The 26081-nt window shown below is 50.7% G+C and overlaps 2 protein-coding genes across 3 annotated transcripts in view; one reads left to right on the top strand and one right to left on the bottom strand.

Annotated features, from left to right (window-relative positions):
- The first annotated feature begins 268 nt into the window (after positions 1 to 268).
- On the top strand, positions 269 to 1810 carry PHLDA2 (pleckstrin homology like domain family A member 2). The gene is made up of 2 exons (XM_074585717.1): positions 269 to 831; positions 1375 to 1810. Exon 1 carries the CDS (start codon positions 398 to 400, stop codon positions 794 to 796), a length of 399 nt encoding a protein of 132 aa, XP_074441818.1. The 5' UTR covers positions 269 to 397; the 3' UTR covers positions 797 to 831; positions 1375 to 1810.
- A 1439-nt stretch (positions 1811 to 3249) lies between these two features.
- The window catches only part of SLC67A1 (solute carrier family 67 member 1), a 63316-nt gene continuing 40484 nt past the window's right edge, over positions 3250 to 26081 (bottom strand). Inside the window, exons 7-12 of one of the 2 annotated variants that reach the window (XR_012586819.1) lie at positions 22667 to 22767; positions 12536 to 12637; positions 8615 to 8735; positions 5454 to 5662; positions 4167 to 4398; positions 3426 to 3556 (exon numbers count right to left, since the gene is read on the bottom strand). Coding sequence is in view for 1 of the 2 variants with exons in the window: in XM_074585716.1 (XP_074441817.1) it covers positions 3369 to 3556; positions 8615 to 8735; positions 12536 to 12637; positions 22667 to 22767 (512 nt within the window). In the remaining variant the exon portion in view is untranslated. Of the gene's footprint in view, positions 3557 to 4166; positions 4399 to 5453; positions 5663 to 8614; positions 8736 to 12535; positions 12638 to 22666; positions 22768 to 26081 lie in introns of both variants that reach the window. The other variant, XM_074585716.1, reaches the window with a different exon arrangement.

Raw genomic sequence — 26081 nt, 5'->3', positions numbered from 1 at the left:
GGGGTCCCCTAACGGGGTGGCCGCTGTCCCCCAGCCCACTGCGGCAGCTGAGATGGGGGCCCTCGGGCAGGCACCCAGCCCCCGCGCTGAGGCGGGGCAGCACCCAGCATCCTCCCCTTTGCTCCCGGGGTCGCCCCCCCGCCGACCCCTCCCCGCCTCCCCGCAGCCCAGCGCCAACGGGCGGCGGCGGGCGGGGAGCGCGGCCCGGGGGGGCGGGCGGGAGGCGGGGCGGCGAGGGGGCGGCGGGCCGGGCTCCCCGGGGGAGGCACCGGAAGGCGCCCGGCGCTGATTCATTGCAATAAATTGTTCCCGTCGCGGCGAGGCTCGGTCATCGCCGCCCGAGACGGAGCCGGGGCCGCAGCCGGAGCCGCAGCGGAGCCGCCGCCGAGGAGGGAGGATGAAGATGCAAGCCGAGGTGATCCGCGAGGGCGAGCTGGAGAAGCGGAGCGACAGCCTTTTCCAGCTGTGGAAGAAGAAGCTGGTGGTGCTGACCAAGGACAGCCTCAGCCTCTTCCCCGACGGGCACAAGCGGGCCAAGGGCAAGGAGCTGGGCTTCGGCTCCATCCTCAAGGTGGACTGCGTGGAGCGCACGGGCAAGTACATCTACTTCACCATCGTCACCAAGGACCGCAAGGAGATTGACTTTCGGTGCCCGGACCAGAGCTGCTGGAACGCCTCCATCACCATGGCCCTCATCGACTTCCAGAACAAGCGGGCCATCCAGGACTTCAAGAGCCGCCAGGAGATGGAGCAGGCGGCGGGCGCCCAGGAGCGGCGGCTGGCCCGGGCGCCCTGAGCCGCCGCCCCCCGCCCCGGCCTCCCCGGCCCCAGGTGAGCCCCTCCGCCGCCCCCAACGCGCTCCTGCCTGGGCTTCTAATTTTTTTAAAAATTTCTTATTATTCTCCTCCCGCCCGTTTTGGGAAATCAGACGGGGACGGGTGGCGGGGGCTTCCATGGCACCGCTCACCCTTTTTTTTTTTTTTTTTTTTTTTTTTTTTTTAACCGGAGGGACCCCCCCCCCCCCGGCCCCGCCGCCGCCTCTCCGGCCCATCAGGGTGCCCGGCCGCACCCCGAAACCGGGTCATGCTGCCCGGCCGCTTCAGCACAGGAGTTTCGGGGCACGCTCCCCCTTTCCTGATGCGGTGCTGGGAATTTCTGGTGGGAGCCGAGCTTATGCCGGGCCCTCAGAATTGCGGCTACTGGGTGCGGAAATAGGAAATGGCACTTGGCAGTGCTTTCCTCACAGAATTTGCTAAAAATACACTATCAGCAGAAATAAATGCTGAACGCTTATTCTGCTTTTAAAGCCCCCCCTTTTTTTCTGCCCCGCTGTCCTGTTCATTTAACTAACCTGCTTTCTCTTGCTGCCTTTAGAGTATACCACTGGATGATAAACCAGATCAAGTGTCTTGGACTGAAATGGGACAGGGTACCAATGAAGGAAAGCGAAGAAGTGAGCTGGAAGCAGCTTGGTTTTCTCCAAGCCCGTTGAGGCTGCTGAGCAAAGAGCCCCGAGCTTTGCCTGAGATGCATTTAAAGAAAAACCAAAGACTTTCTTAAAGGACTTCTAGCGAAGCGTCCACGTGTTTGGAGTGGCACAGCTTTGCGAACAATTATCTTCTATTTATGAGACGCGAGGAAGATTGAACACTGACTGGTGGTGTTAAACACAACTTAAATTATTTGTAGTATCTATATTTGTATTTATTTTCATGAATGTCTTTTAGCAGTTACTGGTCTTAATATTGCTTTTGCATTAATATGTCCATTCCAAATAAATTACTTGAAATGTTCACTTTTTATTAGTATACTCTGGACTAGTGTAACTTTTGTTGATGCATGTTTGTGGAGTAGGCAGTGGTGTAGTGGCTTTAAAAGAGTGGGTAAGCTCAGCTTTTTGGTGCCTTGGACTGGGCAGCGGGAGGTGGCGAAAGCCCAGATAACCCCTTTGTGTTTGACCTCATCTCCCAACCGGGGTTGAGGTCTGTCCAATTCTGGTTAGTGGTGGAAACAGAAAAGCCTACCACAACTTGGATAAGTGAGCTTTTGAAGCGTTTTCCCATATAATTGAGTAATGGCGGCTACAGAAGGCGCAAGAGCTCCCCGTGACGATAAAACGCTGCTGTCTGCTAACGCCCTGGCCCCCATAGCTTAGCGCTGTTCTAAGGCAGAAAACTCCATTCTTGATTTCAGACTAACACAGCGCTGACGCTCCATGGGATTCCTCAGCTTTGCAACAAAGCAAGCTGAACTCCTCGCTCCCTTCTCTTCCTCCACCTCTGCGCTCTCTAGATTGAGTTAAATTTCTACAGGATAACTGGGAAGAATGGAGACAGTCTTTTCTCTGATAGCACCCGGACCAAGAAGTTTGGAGAAAAAAGCAGCTTTTTTTTTTATAAAACTATTTTTAAAAAAAAAAAAAGTTTTATCTTGTGGGGCTCAACTAGTTATCGCTAACTAACCTGGGCTTCCTCGAGAGTAATGCTGCAGCACATGACTCAGCTCCAGCAGGCAAAGTACTCACTACTAATGCTCCAGAGTTGGTAACGTCAATCAGGTAATTTCCCCCTCCCAATATCAGCGCAATCCTTGCAGGAGACTTTGTACTAGAGGAAGCTGCAAAGTACGTCATTCCAAGTAGCCTGTAGTAAGAGCAAGAGAGACTCAGTACAAGGCAAAAAAAAAAAAAAAAATCAACCTGGAAGGAGGGCTGGCCCCAGTTTCTGGAAGCAGCAGGGAGACTCTGGCACTGCGGCGTGCTGTCGGGGCCTTGCATCCTCCTCGCACGCTGCTGGCGGCGGCTCTGTCAGGGGCAGGTTCTACATGAGTGAGCTGTGGATGTAGCAAACGCTTGGCCACGGCATTTGAAAGCCTTTGGCTTCAATTCTTCTCTAGCACAAGAAGGCCAGAGAGGCATCTAATGGAGCAAATTGACACTCTCAAGCAGATACGTTTTACCTTGATTTTCCTCAGTACCATTGCGGGGGGCGAACTAAAAGGCCAAACCAGAACAGGGGCACTGGCTCCCAATCCCCTTAGTTTTGGTGACTCCAAGCAGGAATGCTGCCTGCCAACAGCTGAGGATCTGGAGCTATTGCCTAAAATGACAGCCACTGCTGCAGGGGGGAGAGGGGGGGAACCTGATAGCTCCCGGGGTCCCACAGCCACCAGCTGCTCCAGCACGGCTCCAGGGCCTTTGCAAACCAATTTGTCCCTTACTCTAGATGCAAATGTTGGTGAAAGGCAAGACATTGTTCAAACAGTTTTATTCCAGGTTGACCACGGCACAGGTTTATAGAATCAAAAATATAACTCAAGAACATCTTTAGTTCTGTGGAAAAAGTAAGGAGGTTACTTTCTTGAAGCTGTTATTGGCTTTTCATCTCTCTCAGTGGGATTTTACTCTTTAAGAGGTAAACAAACAACCCTATATTGACAATTAGCTGTAAATAGCCGAAGGAGGAGACTCCAAAATGTCTGTATAAAACTCCACCGATGGTGGGGCCCACGGTCCGGGTCAAGGGCTGCACCGAGGCACAAATCCCGAGCATGGTACCTAGGAGAGATGGCAGAGACAAGCAGACATCAGGGTGAGGCAAGTCTTGGGATGGGAAAGTGGAGAAGAGCGTATGGGATCCCCTTTGGCCCTGATGGCATTCCACTGCAGTAGTAGCAAATCACTTCAAATAATCTCTTGCATTAATTTATAGAGGTCCAATTAGGGTTTGTTAAGGCCAGGGACTCCTGGAGGCATGGGGACTAGTTTCCACCATGAGCCAGCTCAGCTCTTCACCGTGGTCCAAGGATGCTGTTGGCCCCAGAAGATCCTTCTGAATGTTGCACACAGCAGGGCTGGTAACTACTGCACGGGGTAAGGGATGGAGAGCTAATTTCTAGGGTCATGTTCAAGACTTCCAAGCAAATTACACAGATTCTTCCAATATCATAATTACCCAAGCTGCTGTTGCCATTTATTCTCTAGCGTGGGACAGAGGAACAGCTATTGAGGGCTTAGCAGGAGCGAGAGGCTTAGGTCTAACTAGGTCTTTAAGAATAAATAAATAAAACCACAGATAAAGACTGAACCACCTTGAGATACTCCCCCCGCCTCCCCCCTTGCAAAAAGAACGGATATTTCAATTTGGATGGAAATGCGAGCCCTTCACCTGGCTGGGCCGGTTTCCCCTCCAGCAGCTCTCCCATTTGCATCATTAACAGGAACCCGGTGGATGGGGAAGCACCTCCAGTTTGGCAAAGGCAGTCTTTTTTCCACGCGCAGTCGGATGGCCAGGACGTCCCATGAGATGCAAAAAGCTGTCCCCCATGCACCCGTCGCGCTCTTTGTCTTGCAGCCTTTGTGCAGGATGGCTATCGCTCAGGGGAGCAGAAAATACCCGGCTGGCCAGAAAATCATTAGACCCCAAAACTGAGAGGAAGGGCAAGCTGGCAGCGTAAGCAGGAAACTTGTGCCCTGCTCTGAAATGATATTTGCAATTATTTTTTTATTTATTTTAATATCAGTATAATTACTTGGGCTGTTGGCATCAATCTTCCACCAAGACATGCGTTGAGGCACTGTTACTGCACAAGGCCAACAGTGTCTGGGAAGGATGAGGAGGATGCTCTCCCGCATGTAAGAAGTTGTGGAGCCGAGTGCGATATCTACTGTGGATAGCCATGGGGAAATGATCTCCGGCTCCAGGAGAGAAGAGGTAGCCAGCTGTTTGTGTAGTGCCGGCCAGCAACTGCTGGGCTTTTATCAGCATGCTTAAAATACTTGTGCAATGGGCCCGAGCCGAGGGCGTAGCCATGCGGAGAGGGAAATCTCCCGGGAAGCGCTGCTGAGCGCTCCTCCCGCGCATGGGAACACAAAGGTGATGGGTGGGACCTCGCCTTGACCCTTTGCCAATGGGAACCATCCCACAACCACCAAACTTTCTGGGCAGGTTTTGCAATTATTTTTTCCCCTCTAGGTATTTGAATTAAACTAATTACTACGTACAATTGTCAAACTGGCTCTTATGATTGAGAAGGCATTTTTTTTCCTTTCCTTTTTCTTTTTTTTTTTCTTCTGGAGCAGAAATCCATCCTCTTAAAAGACTGGTCTCTCTCTCTGCACTTCTCCAACATGTTGCTGAGAAAGATAATTTCTATTTAATGGGCTTAAATTAGATCCCTCGTGTCAGACACCCTCGAGCTTTGGGACGTTGTAAATCTCGTCTCTGCAGCGTGGCCCCAGCTCTGTTTCAAAGCTGCACATGTGATGGGTCTTATTTGAGGCAAGACCTTTAACTGGGACAAAGTCACCACGTCAGCAGAAAAATTCCTGTGTGGCTTTGTGCAGCTCTGCCAACGAACATGCTCACCTTCCTCACCACGGCTATCCCACTTGCTGAACCTTCCCCGCCCTTTTTTTTCTCCCTCCCCAGCTTTTTTCCCCCCTTTTCGCATACCTGGCATGACCCGTCCCAGCTGGGCGCCCATCCTCCCCTCCTCTCTTCCCGCAGGTTTCAGGGTTGGGTGCTGGCATCTGCCCAAGCCGGGCGGCTCCATCCCTCCTCCCACCCTGCGCTGTGCCGGAGCGCCCCGGCTCGCCCTCCTTTCCAGCTCACATCCTGTTGCTGGGCTCAGATCATGGTGCTGGCCCAGATCAGCCCCGTGCCTGCAGGGCAATCGCGGGGCTTAATTTAACAATTAGGTCATCTCCGCCAGCGGCCCCCTTCAAAACCAGCAAAGCCGGAGCAAAGATGGGGGGTACAATGCTCCAAGAAGCCCTGCCTGGCTGCAAGCTCTCCTCCTAAGGTTTTGCCTCTGACATGCAAATAAAATCACGAAACGTGGGCCCGTTACGCAGGGAGGCTCCACAGGGCTTCCTCCCTCCCTCCATCCCCCGAGGGCGGGGGACTCTGCGCAGGAACAAGACCTCCGTTCCTGGGGAGGGAGCGGGGTTGACAAGGAGTGCTTGTGTGGATGGAAGTCCCCCTGGGCTCGGGGCCACCCTCCCACCAGCTCGCACACCCCCAGCTGAACAGCACGTGCGTGTGGGGCGGAATTTTCCCTTCCTGCCTTTGAAGATGAGGAGAAGGGTGGGGGGGAAATATCAAAGGGAAACGAATTAAATCATTTCCGCTCTCTTGACTTCAGTGCAAGGCCCCAGCCATAAGCAAAGAGCAAGTGACAAACTCATCAGTCTCGGTAGGAAGCGACCTTGGATCGATCCTGACAGCAGGATGATGGGTGCAAGGGAAGGTGCCACCCTACGTCCCACTGCTCCCTTTCTGAGACACCTATTTAAAAGGCAAGGATGAGTGACTCAGTGTCTAGCAAGGCCGGACAGGTTATCCCTCCTGCAACGCCCCATCTGCTCCAGCCCCACAATGAGACGGACATCTGAGCTCGGCCCAACCTCCAGCTCCTCGGAAAGCCTCTCCCTGGCCCAAAGGAAAACCTCCACGGGCTCTGCTGGCCCCAGGCTCGCAAAAACATCAAGAAAAGACAGCAGCGAGGCTCAGAAGTCGTGTTTCCAAAGGCAAATTCCCAATGTGTGATTTCCTTGCATTAACTAAAAGTTGTTACAAGCCAGCACTCAGGTTTTTTGACGCGGAGACAGCGGGGCTTTTTCACGAAGCCATAGTTTCACACTCTTACAAAAGTGTGGATTTCTAACGCACCACCAAAATGCTCACTTTGCAGAGCCGGTCTCGGGCTCGCATAGGAAGGAGCAGCTTTTTAGGCTGCTGCACGGGTGGAGCAGCCGTTGCGGGGTGCCACCCACGGCCAGAGACGGATGGCAGGCATTTTAATAGCCGCATTTCTCTGCGAGACACCCACGCCACCACTGCCGCAGCTGCTGCGGAGAGGCAGCTCGCCGGGACGTGGCTCTGCTGTGTCAGGCATTCCTGCCTTCGCCCCGGTCCCTGCCCGGGTGCATTCAAAACAAGCACAAACCCATCGGATGCCTCTTCCCTCAGCAACATTGCAAGGAGGAAGCGGGATTTGAAAGCAAAGGGCCAGGGGGAAGCGGTGGAGACAAAGTTTTCCCCCAGCACCACGATCCTCCGTGCCAGCAGCATCCCTCCTCGGCATGCCCAGTTTTGAGCCAGCCGTAACTCTGCAATTTGTAGTAGCGCTTGTCATGGCATCAGCCCAGGATGGACGGGCAGAAGAAAGCCCTGCATAGCCCATGGCTCTCCCAATGTCCCGTGACCCCCTCCTGACTGTCCCCACCACCCCGCAGGCTGCCTCCGTCCTGCCCTGCTGTCCTGCCCTGCCATCCTGCCTGCCATGCGGAGACATCCGTCCCACCGAGGTGCAGGCTGACCTAACAACATACGCAAGCTGGGGGCAGGGTGAGGCAACTGAATCCATTTTCCTCTCTGACCGAATCTTGCCTCCGGGCTTTAAAAGCCAAGCAACGCTCTGGTTTTCCTCACAAAGCCCCTTTGAGAAGAGCCTGGATGAATTCCAGCTTGGCTATACATCGGAAAGCTGCTTGGTGCCCTTCCCCCCTGGCTCTCCCTCCTCACATGAACATCTCTCCGACTCATGAAACAGCAGATTTTCTTCCCATCTGAGCAGAGGGGCTGGGACATCCCCAGTCCTCACCTCCCCGGCACCTCACCGAAGTGGTCCTCCCAGGTAGAAGTGTCACACTCAGAAATCATGGGCTCCCAGCATTTGTAGGAGATACGGTCTTCAGCTCTACAAATAAACCACTGAAGTGACATTTAGAAAAGCTCTTCATCCAGAAGCATCTCAAAAGTGCTTTATAAACTTCACTAATGGGCTGTGCAAACTATAATTCCCATGCGTCTATGCAGAGGTATCTGCTGAGACGGCAGCTAGCGAAGATGAAGGGGGCTAGAGCAGAGACACTCACAGATACCTGGTGAACGTGGCTTCGGGACCAAACCCTGAAAGAGCTTGAGCAAAAGCCACCAAACTGGGTCAACCCAGCTCCACTCTGGGACAAACTCAGCAAGGCTCCCGTGACAGTAACACAGACATATTTCCTTTGTCGCCAGAAGAAAAAAACCCAGGTATAAAGATTTCTGCGTCTACCACTGCATCTCAGCCCCTTTGTATGGAGAAATACAGTAACTCTATGACTGAAATGGCCAAAATGTAGAGAGGGGGCCAATTACCGCATCAGGCAAAACGTTGTTTCCAAACAGTGATCCAGAATACCTTCCTGAGATGTCCTAAGTTAAATGGCGTGAATAAACAGCCCCCTCAGTCACCCCCACGGGTGGAAAAGCAGCTTCTTCTATTTTTTTTTCTTGAACTTATCTTGGGTTCACATGGAAAGGAGGGTTTGGGAGAGGCTTCCCTTAATGCGTCCAGCGCTATGGAGGTCAGCACAGGACTGGAAGACCCGGGTCGCGGGATGCCTGCTCAATGTTGTTCAAGCACATCCTGTATTAGCCCCACTGGTCCCCGTTCATCCGCTCTGCTGACACCCACTGCATGCAACTTTCCAAGTCAGATTTGCTGGGGAACTGGGCATTGGCCATGAATGTGCCCCAGTGCTCGATAGCAGTGGCGTGAGCTGGGAAGTACCCGGCGAACTCAAAAATGGGAAAAGACCAGCCTGATCTTTTTTGATGAGTCTTACCGGTGTCGGAGGAGGGGACGGCCTTGGTGAGGATGCTGTCGGTGATGGTGCCCAGCGTGCTGAAGGCGAACACCAGCGGCACCGCAACGATGCAGTAGTGCCACACGGTCCTCATCAGGGCCTAAGGGACAAGACAAAATGGACCGCAGATCATTAGAGAGCACAAGTGGTGGCTTTGTGGCAAGAAACAACCTAGAGAAACATCACGAGCCAAACCCATGACTTAGGTAAACTGTGGGAGCCACAACTTATGCATGATGGTGCAGCCCTGGCCATCGCAAGGTCTTTCATAGCCCACCATTTGTCTGCAGCAAATTATTCCAAGCATGCAGTGCAAGTAGCAAACGATACCCTACAATCTGGCAGCACGTTTCTCCGGCACTGCTGAGGGTATTTTTAGCGTCTGCGAATTAGTGACGTCCCCGCACCCTTCCCCCCCGTCTTCTGTCTCTTGTCCCGACTCCTGAGGAAACGTTGAACAGCAGATGCATGTGGTGTACTTCAGGAAGCCTCCATTACTTATACAAAACAGCCTAGAGAAGGCATTTCAGTTCATTATCATAAATAATTAAAGCTAAACTGAGCTTGTCAAAATAAATGAGCGCGGTGCATTGTGTAACGCCGTACCTTTGGGATTTCTAATCCTGTTCTGCTGCTTCCTTCCTAATAAATTCACCAAATTCAGTAATCTGGAATAGGTCTTCTGGCCATAAGTGCACATTAGCGAGCATAATTAGGGAGAGTAATGATTTTGTTATTGCACATATTCTTAGCGGAGACATCCCTCCAGCTGTTTAATACTGAAACAAAAGCGGTGAAGCTCCCTAAGCCGTGGGGCTAGAGCGGCTCTCGGCTCATTCACAAGCCCTGCTGGTCAAATGAATGGATTTCTCTGGGGCATGGAAAGGAAATTCCCCCTTTCTTGCAAGTCTCCTGCCCTCACCCATGTCTCAAGGTGTGTTATTGCGGCTGGAAAACATTTCTGTCGCTGGTTTAGCCAGAAGTTTCATTCTCTGGAGTTCTCTCTCCTAAGATCTGGTCCCTGCCTCTCGGCTACAGAAGATGGAGAAGCCCAGAGACATTCGCTCACTAATGACTTGGAAATACTGAGGTTTGTTTCTAGCTCCCCTCTAGACTCACACACAGCCAGGTTTCTCTCCTCGGAGGGGCTCTTTGCCTACGTTTTGGTTAAGACCTAGGCACTTCTGATTAAGGAACCGGAGAACAAAGTCAGAGGAACAGGTATTTGGTACATAAACATTTAGGCAGAGGGAGAATAATTCCTTGCTAGGGCAAATGTCATCACAGGATAACTTTTCAATGCTCATAGGAAAGAACAGCTTTAACTCTCCCCTGCCTTGTACGAGTTCCCTCATGGGCTGAAGCAAGTGGTCAGAAAAGAGCTGAGCCACATCTGTGCCTCCTGTAAAACCAGGGGAAACGGCTCCTCGCTCCTCTGGGACTCGGAAAGGACGGAGCCAGGCAGATCCCGGTCTCTGCTACTCCTCAGCCACTGGGTAGGTAGCAGTCTTTTTGACCTGAGCAGATCTGATGGCATCTTTCAGGCGAGGGAGGCAGAACCAGGAGTTTCAGCAGACAGGCTCAAAAAGCAAACGCCTGGGAAACGCAGGCAGCGAGGCAGGAGGAGGCACAGCCGAGCCTTCAGACAAAGAGAAAAACTTCCCCGTCGCAACCGCCAAGCCCTCCTACACCCCTGCCCACGCGCTCCCGGCTTGCATCTGCACATCAGACACTGGCTCTCCCCTCCTCTCCTTTTCCAGGTGTTATTGTGAAGCTCCCAGCCCACTCCTTCCCTTCTCCAGCTGCCGATCCCTGGGAACATCCTGCAACCTCTTCCCAGCTGCACCGTCGTCTGTCTGTCTGTCTGTCTGCTGCCACTGGTGCCCACCTTCCAAAAACACCTCAGCCCACCTCCCAATGATATGAAGTTATGTTTCAGAGTGTCTTTTATTAACAGCTAGCTTTTCTCCGTACTTCCACCCTTTGGGGAGGGGAACTGCCTCGTTTGGAGGCCAGATGCAGCAAGGGCACAGCAGGCGGGATGCTCCGTCACCAGTGGCTGTGCAGGATTAAAAGCTTCATGCATTAATGTCTGCATTTGGGGCCTGCCGCTGTGACAGCAGTCATCCCCACCAAGACAGAAAACCACCCCAGAAACGGATGTTTTCTCGGCAGCCGCTCAAACAGAGCGCTTTTTAATAAGGCGTCCCCGGTGAAGAGGATCACAGCTGCATTTGCCTATGAATAGTTCTCGTGGGAAGTCATCGCTGACCCTTGTCCCCAGGCCTGTGCTGCCAGGATGTCCACAGCCCTCCGGGCTTGGCGTAATTGCCAACTCTAAAATGATTTCCCTTCCTGGCTTCCCTCCCCGCACAGCCAATGTGAGCCTCCCCGTGCTGAGGCACTAGGCACTGCAAGCAGGGCTGCCCCGTGTGTCTCTCCTCTGCCTTCGAGGTTTTCTCTCCTACGTCCATCCCCTCCAGCTTTCCCTTTCAGTGACAGCTCAGTGCACAAAAGCCATTTATTTATTCCGTGTTGTCCCTCTGCCTGATCCCCATGGGGCTGGGCTTCGGCGCAGGGAGCCAGTCCCAGCGGCACCTTGCTCTGCACCTGGTCGGGGGTGTTCCAGATGGGCCAGGTCCACCTTGGTCCCCCCTAATTGCTTCCACCTGTGACCAAAGAACAATGGCGAGACCTTCAAAGCCCTTCTTGCGCCATGCTCAGGAGCACCAAGCCCTGAGCAGATGTCCCATGCTAAGGTGGCACATGGATGTCAGCCAAAAACACATGACACCAGCCAGGAAGGACCCTTCCTGAGCATCCCACCGCCTGGTAGCACCTCCATGAGCCTCAGAGTCCCAGAGAGGGGGACCGCGTTCCATCTGCAAAGCCAATCGTTTCTATGCATCTACCCTCCCTTCCCAGTCTCGTTTCGGACACGTGATTTAGCCTCAGATTAGCAAAGGTGTGTAGTTGCCTCATCTCATCCATGTAGCTGGGAACCACGAGCCTCAATACCCTCCAGGATTTGTCCCTGACCTCCCCGTGGCTGTAGTGTGGTTGTGGGAATGACATCCATCCTACCCACGCCAGCGGGAGCACTGGTGCCCTGGTAGCAAGGCTTGAGGCCAAATCCTGCAAGGAACGTCAAAAGGCTGACACAGCTCGGTTGTCCTTTGGGCCCATCTCACTGACGGGGACCAGTGTGCACCCTTCCCCTGTACCCATTGCCTGGGCAGAGCTATTGGTTCCCCAAATGTGGCTTATCTGAGCAAACACAATTACCGGCAGAGCTGCCTACGTCAACTTGGTTTTCCAATTACCATTTGAGATTGGCATCGACTGTCGCCCATGCAGACACAACTGGCAACGGGTAACATCACTCATCCCAAAAGGGAGGAACAAGATTATTGCCTTGCTACCTCCTTCCCCAAATACTCTCAGCTTGGGGGAATTAGGCAAAAATAAAGCCCCAGAAGAAAAGCACACAACTTCTTCTGTCTCGCAGCAGCGTACAACCGCAATGATTTTCCCCCCATAATCTTCATTTACTTTCTGGGTAGTTCAGGAAATGCAGTCACTGACAAGACTGAGGGCAGGATTTCTATGCAAATCCAGTGACTCAGGAGGGACTTAACGAGTTTCTGTGCGAGATTAATTTTTTTTTTAAAATCCCTTTAACTATTACTCACGTGGCTTTTTGTCGTTATTTGGCGTGGTGCTTATGCTGAGCGCCGCTCTGTTTGCACAGAGGCCCAGGAGAGCTGGTTTCCCCTGCAAGGACCACCCAGCAAAGCTGGCGGTGGCTTTTCAAGGGGTAGAGCTTGCAGCCAGGTCTCATGGACCTCATGTCACTGTGTTGTTAAAAGGCACCATGGATGACTGGATGCCAAGCCTTACCATGCCTAGGCCCACACCGGCGAAGACGAAGACGCTGAGCCTGAGCAGGGTCCTCTCTGTGCAGTGGTTAGTGAGTTTTCCAATAACCAGACCCTGGATAACCTGGGAAAGAAGAGCAGGAGCACACAATGAGGGTGGTGAGACATTGGCACAGGTTGCCCAGAGAGGTGGTGGAGGCCCCATCCCGGAGATATTCAAGACCAGGCTTGATGAGGCTCTGGGCAATCTGATCTAGTTAAAGATGTCCCTGCTCACTGCAGGGGGGCTGGACTAGGTGACCTTTAAAGGTCCCTTCCAACCCAACACATTCTATGATTCTGTTATGCTATGATTAAGCCCAATGTATAACAGTTCAAACAAGCTCAGAAGAGAACTGCTAGAGTGCTTCAAGCAAAGGAAAGGCTGCAAATGGGTTATTCCTTTGCTTTTTTGGGGAGAAAAAGGGACCTCACTGTCACAGTAAATGACTGGAAGACACGATCCTTTATTTCAAGCATTTTGCTTCCTAGGGATAGATCCATCCCATCAGCTGAAAATCTTTACTCAGGGTGCGTGCCTGAGTTTACCATCACTGCCTACTCACCAGTGGTGATTGAAACTTTATAAAGATGCTTGCAGATACAAATGAATCTTTCTAACTAACTCGGCATGTTTTGTGAAATACAATTAATACTAAGGTCTTCATTCTTGGCAAGACCTTCCAAAGAAAAACTGTACATTTGTATGCAGAGGAGAAAAACGCCACCTTTGCTGCACCTTCTCTTGCCATTATTTTAAATTATGAATATACAAATTGGGTGGTTCATCTTTTTTAGACAGGAAACAGTATGACGGAGATGTTAATACCCAGCCCCAGCAGTATGCGCAGATGTGAGGGACGGGGAACTAGTTTTACAGATTTTAAATAAAAACTGGGGGAGAGGGGGAGGGAAGGAGGAGCTGGAAAACATTAAAACCCAGGAAGTATTTGGCTTTTCCAGCACTTTGTAGAGCTAAGATTCCCTTTTATTGCTCCATTCAGCATCTCCCATACTTCAGGTGACATCAGCCCAAGCAGACGTGAGAGGACAGAGGCTGGAAGAGGTCACTGTAAAAGAAGCCCAACAGACTGCATTTCACAGGAGGGACAGATAGGAATCTACCAAGTTTTCTCTGCCTTGAAAGGGTTTGTTTGATCCAAGTGAAAACCCCTCCAACATGAAAGAAGAGTTCTGGTTCAAAACGCTTTGTTTCGCATGATGGCTTCATTTCAATGGCAGTCCAGCCTGCAGAAAACCTCGGTGCTCCGCTGGGACCTGGAATGAAGCTACACCATGCTCAACCTTGCTGTGTTAGTCCTAAGGGTGAAATCCAAACTCAACTGAAAGGAAATGAGTGTATAATGAATAAGAAAATTATTAAAAAAGGAAGAAACGTTAATCTATGACAAGCAGTCCAGAAAAAGCAATTTAATTATTAAAATAAAAAAGCAAAAAGTAAATAGTGATTGATAGAGTGAAAATAAAATAAAGTTGACATAAAGAATAGCTACAAATTGAATGTATCTCCAACAAGCTACAACTTAATGGAAAGCATCAAAATTTGACTTTTCACTTTGCTTCAGAGCACAAGCCATTTTTGACACGAGGGCACATTGCGCCAAGCAGACATTTTGGTTCCCAGTAAATGCTTTTACTGCCTCCTTTTTCTTCCCATCCCCACCCTCGGGCAGGGCTTGAGAGCTAGGCTCACGTGTGCCTGGCCACTGTGTCGTGGTGGCACAGGCCTCACGTGTCTCTCCTGTGTCGTGTCACCTGCTGAGTGTTGCTGGGGACACCGGTGGACCTGCTGTTATGTGATGCTTGGACAATGCATGGGGTGACACGAGTCATCCCAGCTGAAAGCCCTGCTGTGGACACAGGTGGAGGCTGATACCAGCCCCAGCGGCTCCTACTCGGGGGGTGGGTGGAGGAGCCGCTGAGTAACGCTTCATTAAGCTGAGCGCTCCTAAAACGAAGAATCGTCATTAACTTTTTGCAACTTCCCAGTCCCTCCCGCTGGCTCGCCCCAGCCAAGGCTGTGCTGAGTCACGCGGGACGGGGGCTGAGCCCCGTCGCAGGGCATGGCTTGACTCAGCGGTGGCATCACCCGAACCCCAGTTCGGCTCTGCTGAGCCACGGGAGGAAAGGAAACGTTTCTCAATTTGCCCGGGCTTGAATGGCATATTTAATCGGGATACACTGTGCAGGCACAGCCTGGTCCCTGCCCTTCCTTGAGTCATTGGGGTATATCATCAGCAACGTCCCAAAGCAGCCCGATCTGATTGCCACAGTAGTGGCATACCCAAAAATGGCTCTGTCACTATGTGCAAGCACTTAAGCATGGGGAACAAGCGCCGCCGCAGCAAAGCCAGGCTCAGAGCAGGCAGGACCTGGAGATTGGCAGACCACAGGCCACCAGGGCTGTCCCTAGAGTGAGTGGAGCAGGGGGATGGTTCTTGTGCCAAAGCTGGTATTCAGCATGGGTTTCCCTGTCACTCGGGCTGTGGCAACATGAGCAGGAGGTAAAAAAAACACTGCTGAACCAACCAACTCGGCAATGGGACTTTTTCCGAGGGCAAGCCCAAGTCACCTGTTTTCCCTTTGGGGATCATCAGCCGTCCTTGGGTTGTACAGACTGAAGTCTCCCTACCGCTTATCTGGGCTGCCGGACTCCCTCCCCAGCATGGCCGTTGCCAATCCAGCCATGAGCCACAGGCAGGCAAGGCCCATCATCAGGATTTTGGACATTACCAAACACCAGCGCTTTCATTTATGCACTGGATAATGTTTCCAGTCACCGGGAACTCCGGCCTCCCTTCCAGTCTGATTTGAGACCTGAAACCCCATTACTTCCAGCCTGCAATTTTCCCTGGGCGCGCAGTCCCCTGGTTTGCATGAGCGGCAGCCTCCTGCACAGGCACATTTGGGAAGGAGGAAGCGAAAGGTGGTTCATGTGCACTCTCCCATGTAAGGGTTTGGACCTGCGTTGCCATTGCCAGGGGGCAGCAAGGACATCCTGGATGACCTGACCGTTGCCTCTCCCATGGACAAGCCCTGGTGGTACCAAAGTGGCAGCAATGGGATTTATCCTTATTTTTATTCCTGCTGGTGTGTTCTGGGCTCTTCCTTTGCACAAAACCTCCCCTTGAGAATGACTGCAATGGGCCTTCCCCTCCCGCATCTCATTTTGCCTGGATGATGCTTGCCTTTGTAACCTGACCTCCTTTGAAGTCGGGGAAGAGCCAGTGTACCTGGCTGGAATGCCTTCTGTCATCAATAAACAAAAGAGAGAGGAAATTGTTTGCAAGTGAAATAACACGCACTGCCCGTGGCTGTGTACACATGTCACAGGATAAACCAACTCATCTTTTTTTCTCCTTCCCCCTCTCCTTCTTTAAAGGCAAATAAGTCTCCCAATAAATGCCAAATCTCTCCTCGTCGTTATGCTGGATTCGCCAAACTGAGGGTTCGTTACACTAGTTCAGCTGATCACGTAGAAAAATACTCTTTATCTCTATCACTGTATTTGATTTCTGGGAAGGCAGCAGCTCTCATCTGCTTACAGGAGCCAATCGCCCATTTTATTGCTAACCTCGCTAACAAATTTCAGGAATCCCTTGCAGGATGGCAAAGACTGTTGCTGTTTGAAGGTTTAAGGTGCTAGTTTTTGGAAGACTTTTGAACGATGAAGCACTAGCCTTGCTGCATGGAGCCGCTGCTGAGCAGGACTGGCACCCGCAAGCATCTAACCTTATCGGTGGAGGTTAGTGGAGTGACACAGACGTTCAGCTGATCCTCCATGCTCAGTGGACACAGGACTCTCTCTACAAATTCTTCCATCAGCACCTATCAACAGCCTGACAGGGCCCAGCAACCAAATAAATTCGCTTTCACCCAACAGCCTGGAAATGAAAAGACGCGAGAAGGTTGGACAGGCAGGCGCAGCGGGCCAGATAGATAAGCTGGTACAGCCTAGCAGAGAAGATGCAGGGCCCCATCCCTAGCGCAGATAGCATGATTCACATCAGAGGCAGCCTCCCACGCACCGGACCCGTATCTCTTGCCTTTGAAATGCTGCCCGGCTGGCAGTTCCCAGAGGGAGTGCAGCCGGCGGGGGTGGGATGCGCGGGTGGGCACCGGCTGGGGCAGACCGCAGGGGGCAACCAAAATCACGGGGCTTTTCTGCATGGGCTGAAGGTGGTGCAAAACCTTGGGGCGGGAGCAAAGGGAGTTGTTTTACTGACACGGCGGTGCCAGAAAGCGCTCGGGAAGTAGTTGAGGTCTTGCAGAGGAGCAGGAGGGTGGCGGGACTGGAGGGGAGTGGGCAGCGAGGACCAAACTGCTGAAGGCAGCACTTTGCCAAAAAGGGGGAAGAGGATGGTGTGTTTTGCAAACTCCAGCCAAATCACTTTCTTACCCCCTCCAACCCGCCCCCCTCCACAGATTTAAATCCTTCAAAGCGAGGAAACTGGAGAACTTTCTGTTTGTTGTTGCAAGGTCCTTTCACCGAGTGGGTTTTCCCCCTAGGCATACCTGGCTGTAATTAAATCCCTGGCTCTTTAATCATCTCTTTTGCTGTGCAAGGGGAAAAAAAAAAAAAGCAAGAGGGACAGACTGGTGATAAGATGATACGCAATGTAAATCTCTCCTCCAGGAATCTCTCTCATCTTTTCAGGATCACCCCGTACCAACTTGTCCCTCCAGAAGCTGCACAGCTAGAGGTGGAGTTTGTATAACAATATGAATTTAAATGCAGTAAATAGAACAGATGTCTTATGATTTCTTGATCCTCAGGGTAATAAATATCTACCCCTTTGTCCCACACAGAGTTTTTGTTTGGTACATTTTGCTTTGGGTTTTTTTGAGAAAAAGTTTTTAAAGGAAAGCTTCCCCCACCCCCTCCCGCGGTTTGAAATCTAAGCATCAGATGTGACTTCAGATACCAACCAGGGACTCCATGTATTTCACTTGCCTAATCCTCCGGCGGCATTTTCCAAGTCAGACACTATGCCTGGAAGTTCTCCATGCTATTGTGCTCACAACTCCAAAAAAAGTCAGAGCCTAGGCCTGTTTCTGCCCATTATGCAAAGTTAAATGATTTTAAATTATTATGAAATTAATTATTCTCTGAAGGGAGATGGAATGGCATCTCACACTCCCAGGCATTCAATATGAGGGAAATTCTGTTTGCATGGCTTCTGAGATGAGAGGACTCTGGAAGCCCAGCCCTGGAGGACAGAGGGATTGCGTCTCTGATGGGCTCTCAAACCTCTTGCCTGGAGACCTACCAGTGATCAGATAAAGATGCTTCGAACATATCATGAGCAAGGGAATCTGCAACACAAGACGCCCGGTGCAGAGGTACCCCTCCTGCTGACTGCCTCCCCTCCACACTTCCTTATCTCCAACTCGGCTCCTCCTCCTGGACTTACACTGAGACAGCTTCAAGTACCACTGCAGAGCCCTGAACTGCTTGAGTTACCCCTGAACATGCTATTTTCACTTCATCATCAGACCTCTGCCTGCTCCAGCCTCAGTCATATTCCATATTCTAAGCAATGACTTTTCCTCATCAAACAGCTCTTTGTCCCGATGCTACAACATTGCCTTCCTGCACACCCTTTCCTTCTCTGACCTCGTTGGGTTCAGTCCCAACTCAGAAGCGAGTCCCCCTCCCACCCTTACCGTGCTTAAGCCTGTCCACACCTTCTAATATCTTCTGCTATTAGATGCTTTGCTCTTTGCCCAACCGCAATCGGTAAATTGGTGCCTGCTCCTGGCCCACTGTTTCATCCAGAGAGCTGGGAAGCCCACATTCCCCACGGACAGGTACTCCCACCAGAACTTTTACAACAAGACATCATTAGACCTACTACTTTTGGCCACTAAGGTCTCCACGAGACAGGTTTGGAGCAGCAGCAAGGCAACCTGTGTCCCTTCATGCAAGGACACAAGTGGCAGAGAGGAGATGTACTGCCAGCGTGGGGGTGAGGGATGACCGTGTCATAGATAGCCAGCTTGGCAAAGGGAAGAGGGTGCTGAGGATGCCCTGTGCCGTAAGCGGTGGTCATTGGTGCTCCAGGCACAGTGCTTGTGAGGACAAAACCCATCTCTAGCACCATCTGAGCCACTTCGCTGCTGGCAAATGCCATAAACCGTTCCCCTGTGGACAGAGCTGAAGCTCAGCAAGTGAGGAACCAAGAGAGGTGCTCTGGGGAGCAGCCAGCCAAAGCCCACCAGGCTCCCAGGTTCCACAAACCAGCCTTCCTTGAATCTGCCTTCCCAAATCTCAGGGATCCTCTTGGACTGGCCACAGGGCACCCCCAACCCTGTCGTGTCCGTCCCATCTCTCCACCCGGCAAAATGCTGGGAGGCTTGCAGGGTCATAAAGTGACAAAAGAGGATCAAGCATGACAAGGTGAGGCTGGGGAGCTCTGGATGGGATCCCTCAGGAGGGCTGCCTGAATGACCCAGGCTGCTAATGACCTAACTAACGTTCCCCGCCTGCAATGGTGAGAAACGCCTCACCTCTCACAGGGTTGGTGTTTCTGTGCTGATCTCCCTATGCAAAGAGGTTTTTGAGACATTGATGACAAAGTACTTGAGTTGCCTACTTAAAATTAGCTGGACTGACCCAAAGGCATTCCAAATCTCCTCTCTAGGTGCTCGGCAGCTGGCTTGAATGGGAGGAACAGTGAGACGCAGAGATGTTGACAGTGCATTGGCTGCTTCTCACCACAGTAGGTTAGATGAGGCCAAGAAGTTGAAAAATTAGGTTAAGCAATTGGAGCATAATATCCTTGGGGCGGTAGAGGAAAGTGGGAAGAGACCATCGCTATTCAAGTCCTCCTGGGATTACTGGTCGGGCTGGGAAAGGAGGCTGCAACATCACCTTCTGTGCCAGAGGAAGATGTTAATTTTTAGAAGATAACATTAAAAAAATAGGAACTACAGTAACACAAAGCAATGGTGCTACTAAAAGTTGTCAAGAATTGGTGGACCGGGCAATGCTTTTCTTGGTGCTTGACTTTTGTGGAAAAGGTAAGCAAAGGGCTCAGCCGAGCCTTGCTGCTCGCTGTGCCGGTCCTGGGGAGCCTCTGAGGTGGCTTAGTGCAACCAACGTGTGCTGGGAGCCGGTGAGACCCTGGGACACGGCACTGGGAGTATCAGCCAGCCGTGCTGTGCAACCACCCAGGCACTGTGTTCAGTGACTACAGGGAGGTTTAAAGTAAACAGGACATGACTCGATTTTTATTTTCCCCTTCATTTCTGTGACATCTCCTCCCATCGATAAAAGTCCTTAAATGTGACCCATTTTCAGGTTCAGGGAGGGATGCAAACAGGAGGGGGATGTTTCCTCTAATAGGAAGACTCAGAGCAAGCCCAGGAGAATGGGAAAAGGCCCACAACACTTTATGTAAAGGCAAACTAAGGGATGAGAAATCAAAGCTAAGGATCTGGCTGATGAAATTCATTGAAAAGGACATTATATTCCTTATGAATAAAGCCATAATTTACTCAGTGAAGTGGGGAAGCCAGTCAGCAGATATTAATCACTGTTCACCCATCCAGACTGGTGGAATTTGCTTGCACCTAAATCTGCATTTATATCTCCAGCAGTATCAATTCACTGTACAACAGAAACAAATGCATCTGAAATGCCAGCTGAGGCAAGATGAAGGCACACAGGCAGCTCTGGGGCTCGGCAGGACAGAGCCAGCACTCGTCGCATTCCCTGCATACATCTTCCGCTGGAGGAACCCCAACAGAAAACAGCCGTAAAACATTAACCCAATCACTACGTGCGAGAGGTATCTTTTGGTGGCTCTAGCCATAGAACTGATTGGAAAGTAAAGACACAAATTCTCATGCTTTACAATGATTTAAAAGCCAGATGGTGAGAGTATCGTTTGAATCCGTTGAGGACCTGGTCCTGCATAAGCCAGACCAGAGCTTGGAACTGCCAGTGCTAAGGTGGAAAGAACAAGTGGCAAAGCAGAAAGCAGTGCTTTGCAAGTGCATCGCTCTCAGGCGATGTGGATTTGCCGCCACAAGGAATCAGGTGTCCTGGGCTTTAAAAAAAAAAAAATCATGCTTTTTTGCCCCCCCCCCTTCCTTTTTGGTGTTCTTACAGCAAATCCCAATGCGGCATCATGAAGAGAAGTTTCTTTACTGTATGGCCACTTCACTCCTATTTTTCTGATGTCCAGAGTCACGCGCTGTAGAGTAGGCGTAGCAACGTGGACAGAAACTGCACAGATAGATGAAAGAAAACTGCCAGCCTGACAAAAGCTAGTTTCTGTGCCAAATGTCCTCAGGCAAAGGCTCCCCAGCAAAGTAGATGCTGCACCTGAGCCCGTAGGCCACTGCTGGGTTAGAGCGTGGTAATAGGAACGATTGCGGGATGAAACCCCGTGACTATGGGAAGGGTCAGGTCCCTGGGTAGCACTGACATCTGATTCTTCATTAGGAAGCAGAATGAACGCTATAATTCCCGTATCTTCCAGGGCTGTTTCTATTTGTAGGGTGCACTGGCACGGCGGCACAGGTAGCCTTATCTACAGCAGTTTCAACCAAACTAACCTGGAAAACAATAGCAGTGAAGGCAGACAGATATTCCAGACATAACAGCAGTGTCCAAGCTCCATCTAGCAACATGAAGCCACTCCTGCCCTGGCTGCCCACGTTAGCTGGTTTGAAACAAGCACACCATAGGCACGCCACAACCCCAAATTTTATTTCAGTGTAGACATATATAACAAGGATTTAAGTGATGAGTCTAAGTTAAGAACATAGCTGTTGGGAAGTCATTCAAAGTGGGAAGAAGATACCAGAAGGCAACTTGTCACCTCTAAAGCCCGAGTGATTCCTGCAGACCCTGGTCGAGGAGGAAACACACAAAGACTAACGCAGGGAAAGCCTCTGTTAGCTGTGGAGTTTGGGTCAGAAGGGTGCTTTGAAAAGCAGCTGCCGATCACCCCATTTGTCATGCTCTTTCCATGCTGTACAGCACCAAACTGTTTTTTTTTTCTGACAGGAGTGGGTGGGGGGACCCATCCAGCTGGTAGCAGATGTTGAGCTCACAGGACCAAGCGACAGGTAGCCCAAAGCCACCCTCCCAGAGTGGCCATGGCGAGGGCGCCAGCTCCTCAGGTCCAGCCGTTTTACTCTGCAGATCCCACTTGCTGACGCACGGCCATGCTCCTCAGCTGCTTTTGGTGAGACGAGGGCAGAGCCCAGGCAACTGGTAACTCTAATTCAAATCCAAATCACAAGGGAAGAAACTAAAGCTGCCATTTCCCAGATGAGAACCTCCTCCAGATCCCACAGGAACTCTGCGGCGGCAGTGCCCAGGAAATGAAGGCGGATTTAATAACAAGACCACCCTCCTTCAGGATATTGCTTGACTTGCATTCCTACCTTGAGGCTTCCTTATAACCATCTGTTGGTCTGTCTGCAAAATTATTAGCCTCTTCCTCTTTCTCCAAAAGGAAAAATACTGCTACAATACGGCATCTTATTTTTTTGTCCCTCCTACTGCCTAATTCATCTGACTTTTCCCTTTTACCCATTTTGCAAGTCTCCTACTTGTGTATCATTGCCTATTTTTAATATTTATTTTTGAAAGTGCAAGCTTGCTGTGCTCATTTCCATGCAGCAGAAATGAGTCCTTCTTCAACACTGGTATCTGTGAAAGCACCAGTAAAGCTGTCTACTTACATAAATTTACAGGGTGCTACTAAGTAAATGTACAACAGCTAACCTTAACCAGGGAAAACCTTAGTCAAGGCACTTTAGCTTTAATGTAAGTTTTATTTCGAAAAAACAGGGCAACATATCAGTCCAAGGAAAGTTTAGCTCCTTTTAGCAGCTTAAAGATCTGCAAGGAGGGACAAGGGGAAGAAAGCTTTCAGGACATTCCTTGCTCTGATTTCTTCCCATTCCAAGGAACAGATAAATTTGGAGACACTTCTATGTTTTGAAGCCAAGTGCTACGTGGCAGAGTTAGGATTTGCCCGTCAATATTACACCTGGATTTGGGAGAGCATGTGTCAAAAAGGTAGCAAATTAGATAGTGGTATGGCAAGAGGGGGACTTCCACTTCACTTACCATTTGAAGGACACCAAAATATGACATCAGGTATCCAGACTCCACTGCTTCCAAGCCAAAGAAATCCATAGAGATGATGGAAAACATAACCAGGAACAAACCTAGAGGGAGAGTTAATGAAAAGCATGTATCAATATACTTGCGCTGCGTATAGTGGCCCAGACCCTGCTCCCAGCCACCTCCAGTATGAGTCAGTAGCTCTCCCTGGGGTTACTGGGACTGGATATAAACACGAGCAGAATCCTACTCAAAGTCAGCGTAGTAATTTAATCTTTAAATGTTAACTTTTTTATCCCCCTTACTTTCATCTTTAAAATAATGTGACTATGTAGGCTGTAGATTCAGCTGTTTATTATAAACTGGTAAATATTTTTATCACCCAAGCCAGACTAACCATTAAGGCAGCAAGAAAACATTTGTTCAGACAAGACTGTAACCATAAAAATAATCTGATTGGATTCCTCGCCCCTTTTGCCTGACTTTAGATTTTTCACCATGGGGAACGCTGCCTGGGAAACAACCTGTTGACATCAGCCTAAATACAGTGGTTTCACTGCTGCCCTCGGCAGTGACGTTGGTGGTACGTGAAACCTCTCGCTCTCCTGGACCGATAGCCGTGTCGACACGAGGAGTCGGGAAAGTACGGACAGAAACAGCACAGGCTGGGTCTGCTTTTCAGTTAAGGCAATTTCTGGAAAGCATAACGGAAAATGCCCACTCACTTAATCTCACATGAAAATACAATAGTGTGTGTTTCCCCCACCACCAAACGTACACAAAACCAGACACGCGTACATATGCTCCCATCACACACAAAGAGCCATCAAATTAAAAATATTATGACAAAACATTGCTCTCAAACAGTGGTATGGGGTAGGAGGCTGCTGCCTCCTCTAGTGTCTTGTGCACCTCAGATGGACCAAGACAGTAGGAAATTGGGACTCTCTGTGTGTGAAAATCCCCACAGCGCCCATTGGAGAGCACTGATCCTGCTGGGGAGAGGAGAAGAGAGCAGACGACCATTAGGAGTTCTGTCCTTCCTCGTAGGATCCTCCAAGGTACGAAGGTGGTAAATAGGGAGCTGCGGTCCTCTCTTTCGTGAAGAAAACACAGCCCAGGAGGCAACGTGTGAGGACTGAGAAGACAGCTTGTGGCCTGGCAAAGTGAGTCACTAATCCCTCAGCATGGGAAGGATCTTGCCAGCATTTCCTGGAAGCATGAGGAGAGTGATCCCAAATTGCTGACTAAAGCACCATGGAAGACTCCCACCCTAACAAACCAGCGCAACTCCACCGCATCCAAGCAGCCCAGCAGCACTGCTACCAGAGGAGAATCTGCAGCAGCGAGGACCTCCCTCCCAGCACCCCTAGCCTTTGCCTTGAGGGACCACCACCCAGGACCTGTCACAAAGCCTTCCTGAACCCCACAGCTCACTAGAGACACCTCTTCCCCCCTTAACAGGGGTACCTGGCACCCTAGCTGGCCCCACAGCACTGGGGGAAAGGGATGAGGGGCAGGAAGGGCGTCCTGCTCTGCTACTCTCCGGATACTTGGAGAAGGTGCCAGGGAGCTAGGGCTTGTGAAGATTTATGGCTTCACCACACCCCTCCATGGAGAGCACCCCGTCGTTATCCAGTTACTTTGAAATCGTTCTTAGCTCAAGCCAGCTTAAGGTAACATGCAAATAGCAGTATTTACTCACAACACCCAAACCAGGCAACAGAGTTGCACATGTTTATAAAAGGCACACGTGAAGAAATGAAAGAAAAACCACACTTCGTTTCACTTGCAGGAAGATTAGATCGAAGTGGGCGCTCGCCCTTCATCCTTCTACCCGGCTGCAGGTACCACCTAGGAGGGGCTCAACCTTCCTACATACCTGATGCTTCTTCCCGGTGCCACGCGCCAGCTTCTACAGCTCCTCTCCCCTTTGAACTCCCTCACCAAGTTAAGGCAGATTTGGATCTTTCTCCTCCAAATGAGCTGATTTCTTTCGCAGCAGGGGGATAGGCTGTGCTCTTCAATCAGCGTTACACATTGCACAGCTCCCCTGGAGATGCAAAGGTCTCTTCTTTAGATGGGTGTCACCCCCTGTGCCTGCATGGTCACTTAAAGCTGTCTGGACAAGGGAGACCCCCCCCTGCTCCCTCCTCTTTCAGCAACTAAGGGGGTCTCTCCCACTGGCAACACATTTCTTGGTGACACCTGCAGGGCGAGCCCTAGATTGAACTCAGGGGATTTTATGTCCCTTGGAACAATCATTTCTTACAAAGATCTCATCAGGTCCCATCTAGGCAGGCTGCAGGTCAGCTGAATGCAGCCATGTGAATAAGGTGTGCCCCCCCGGGGAGGGCTCGCTGGGGTGGCAGGTCCCCAGGCTCTTCTGGGGACACCAAAAGCCCACGCAGGAGCTGCCTGGATCAGCCTCAACCCACGCTGTGAGGCTCAGGTTTTCAGCAGGAAAAAAAAATGGAAAATAGCAAAAAATATCCCCAGAAACTTTACTTTTGGGCTGGGGGGGTTGGTGGTGGTAGTGTGCATGTATGTGTGTGTGTGTAAATAAAGGGGTGAACTCCTTAGAAAACCTGGCACCAGAGAGATGAGTAACTAGGATTGTGCAGCAAAAGGCAGGTAAATGTTTTCTGAGATGTGATAAAGACGAGGAAAAGCACCAAAGACACAGGAGTCCAAATAATATTTAAAAAAAAAAAATAAAGACATGACATTTCTAAAAGCAGCCTGTGGCTTTGGGAGGGCCAGCACAGCAAACCTTGGCGAGAGCTGGTATGAAAAGGCAAGCACGGGCTCTGGGAGCCTGTCTCAGCCCTCCTATGCTGGATTGCAAATGCGATGGGATGCAGAGCCCCAGAGCCCACGGCAAAATCCTGCTCCACGTGTGACAGAAAAGTCCCTTTAAAAATGGGACGGAGGTGCTAAAGTGATTGCATTAAACTCAGGTTTTCCAAAAGGATTAAGCAGCCAGCCAAAGATTCACACAAGCAGCTCTTTATCAGTATTTTCAAGGCTCTGTTGATTTGTGGTCAGTAAAAGCTATGTTTGTCATTTTTAGCCTCGTGTTTTCTTTTCTGTCTCTTATCTGCCACAATGCAACGAGACTCGCCTTTCCCAGGTCAGTCAAGGATGTAATTTGGGCGCGCTGGAGCGGTCCGCTGCCCATCCATCCCTTGGCAGCTGCCCTCCTGCGAGAGGCACAGAGCCCGTGTCTCTGCTTTTATGCAACACAGGGAGGAGGTTCCCAGTCCCGCAGTGCTCTCCCAGACGCTCTTTTGGTCTCAAACAAGCTAATTTTAGACAACAATCCATAAGGAGATCCGTAAGGAACAGAAGATTTTCTTCTGTGTATATCACAAACTTGTTTACCAAGTAAATAGAGAAAGGTCTGTAATTTGGGTGA

The sequence above is a fragment of the Larus michahellis genome, chromosome 4 (assembly GCF_964199755.1).
Source record: "Larus michahellis chromosome 4, bLarMic1.1, whole genome shotgun sequence".
Classification (NCBI taxonomy): Eukaryota; Metazoa; Chordata; class Aves; order Charadriiformes; family Laridae; genus Larus; species Larus michahellis.
This window is presented reverse-complemented; position numbering and strand designations above follow the sequence as displayed.

Bases quoted from the DNA above. Each gene is read 5' to 3' on its own strand.
- PHLDA2 (XM_074585717.1), top strand. From the start codon at position 398: ATGAAGATGCAAGCCGAGGTGATCCGCGAGGGCGAGCTGGAGAAGCGG.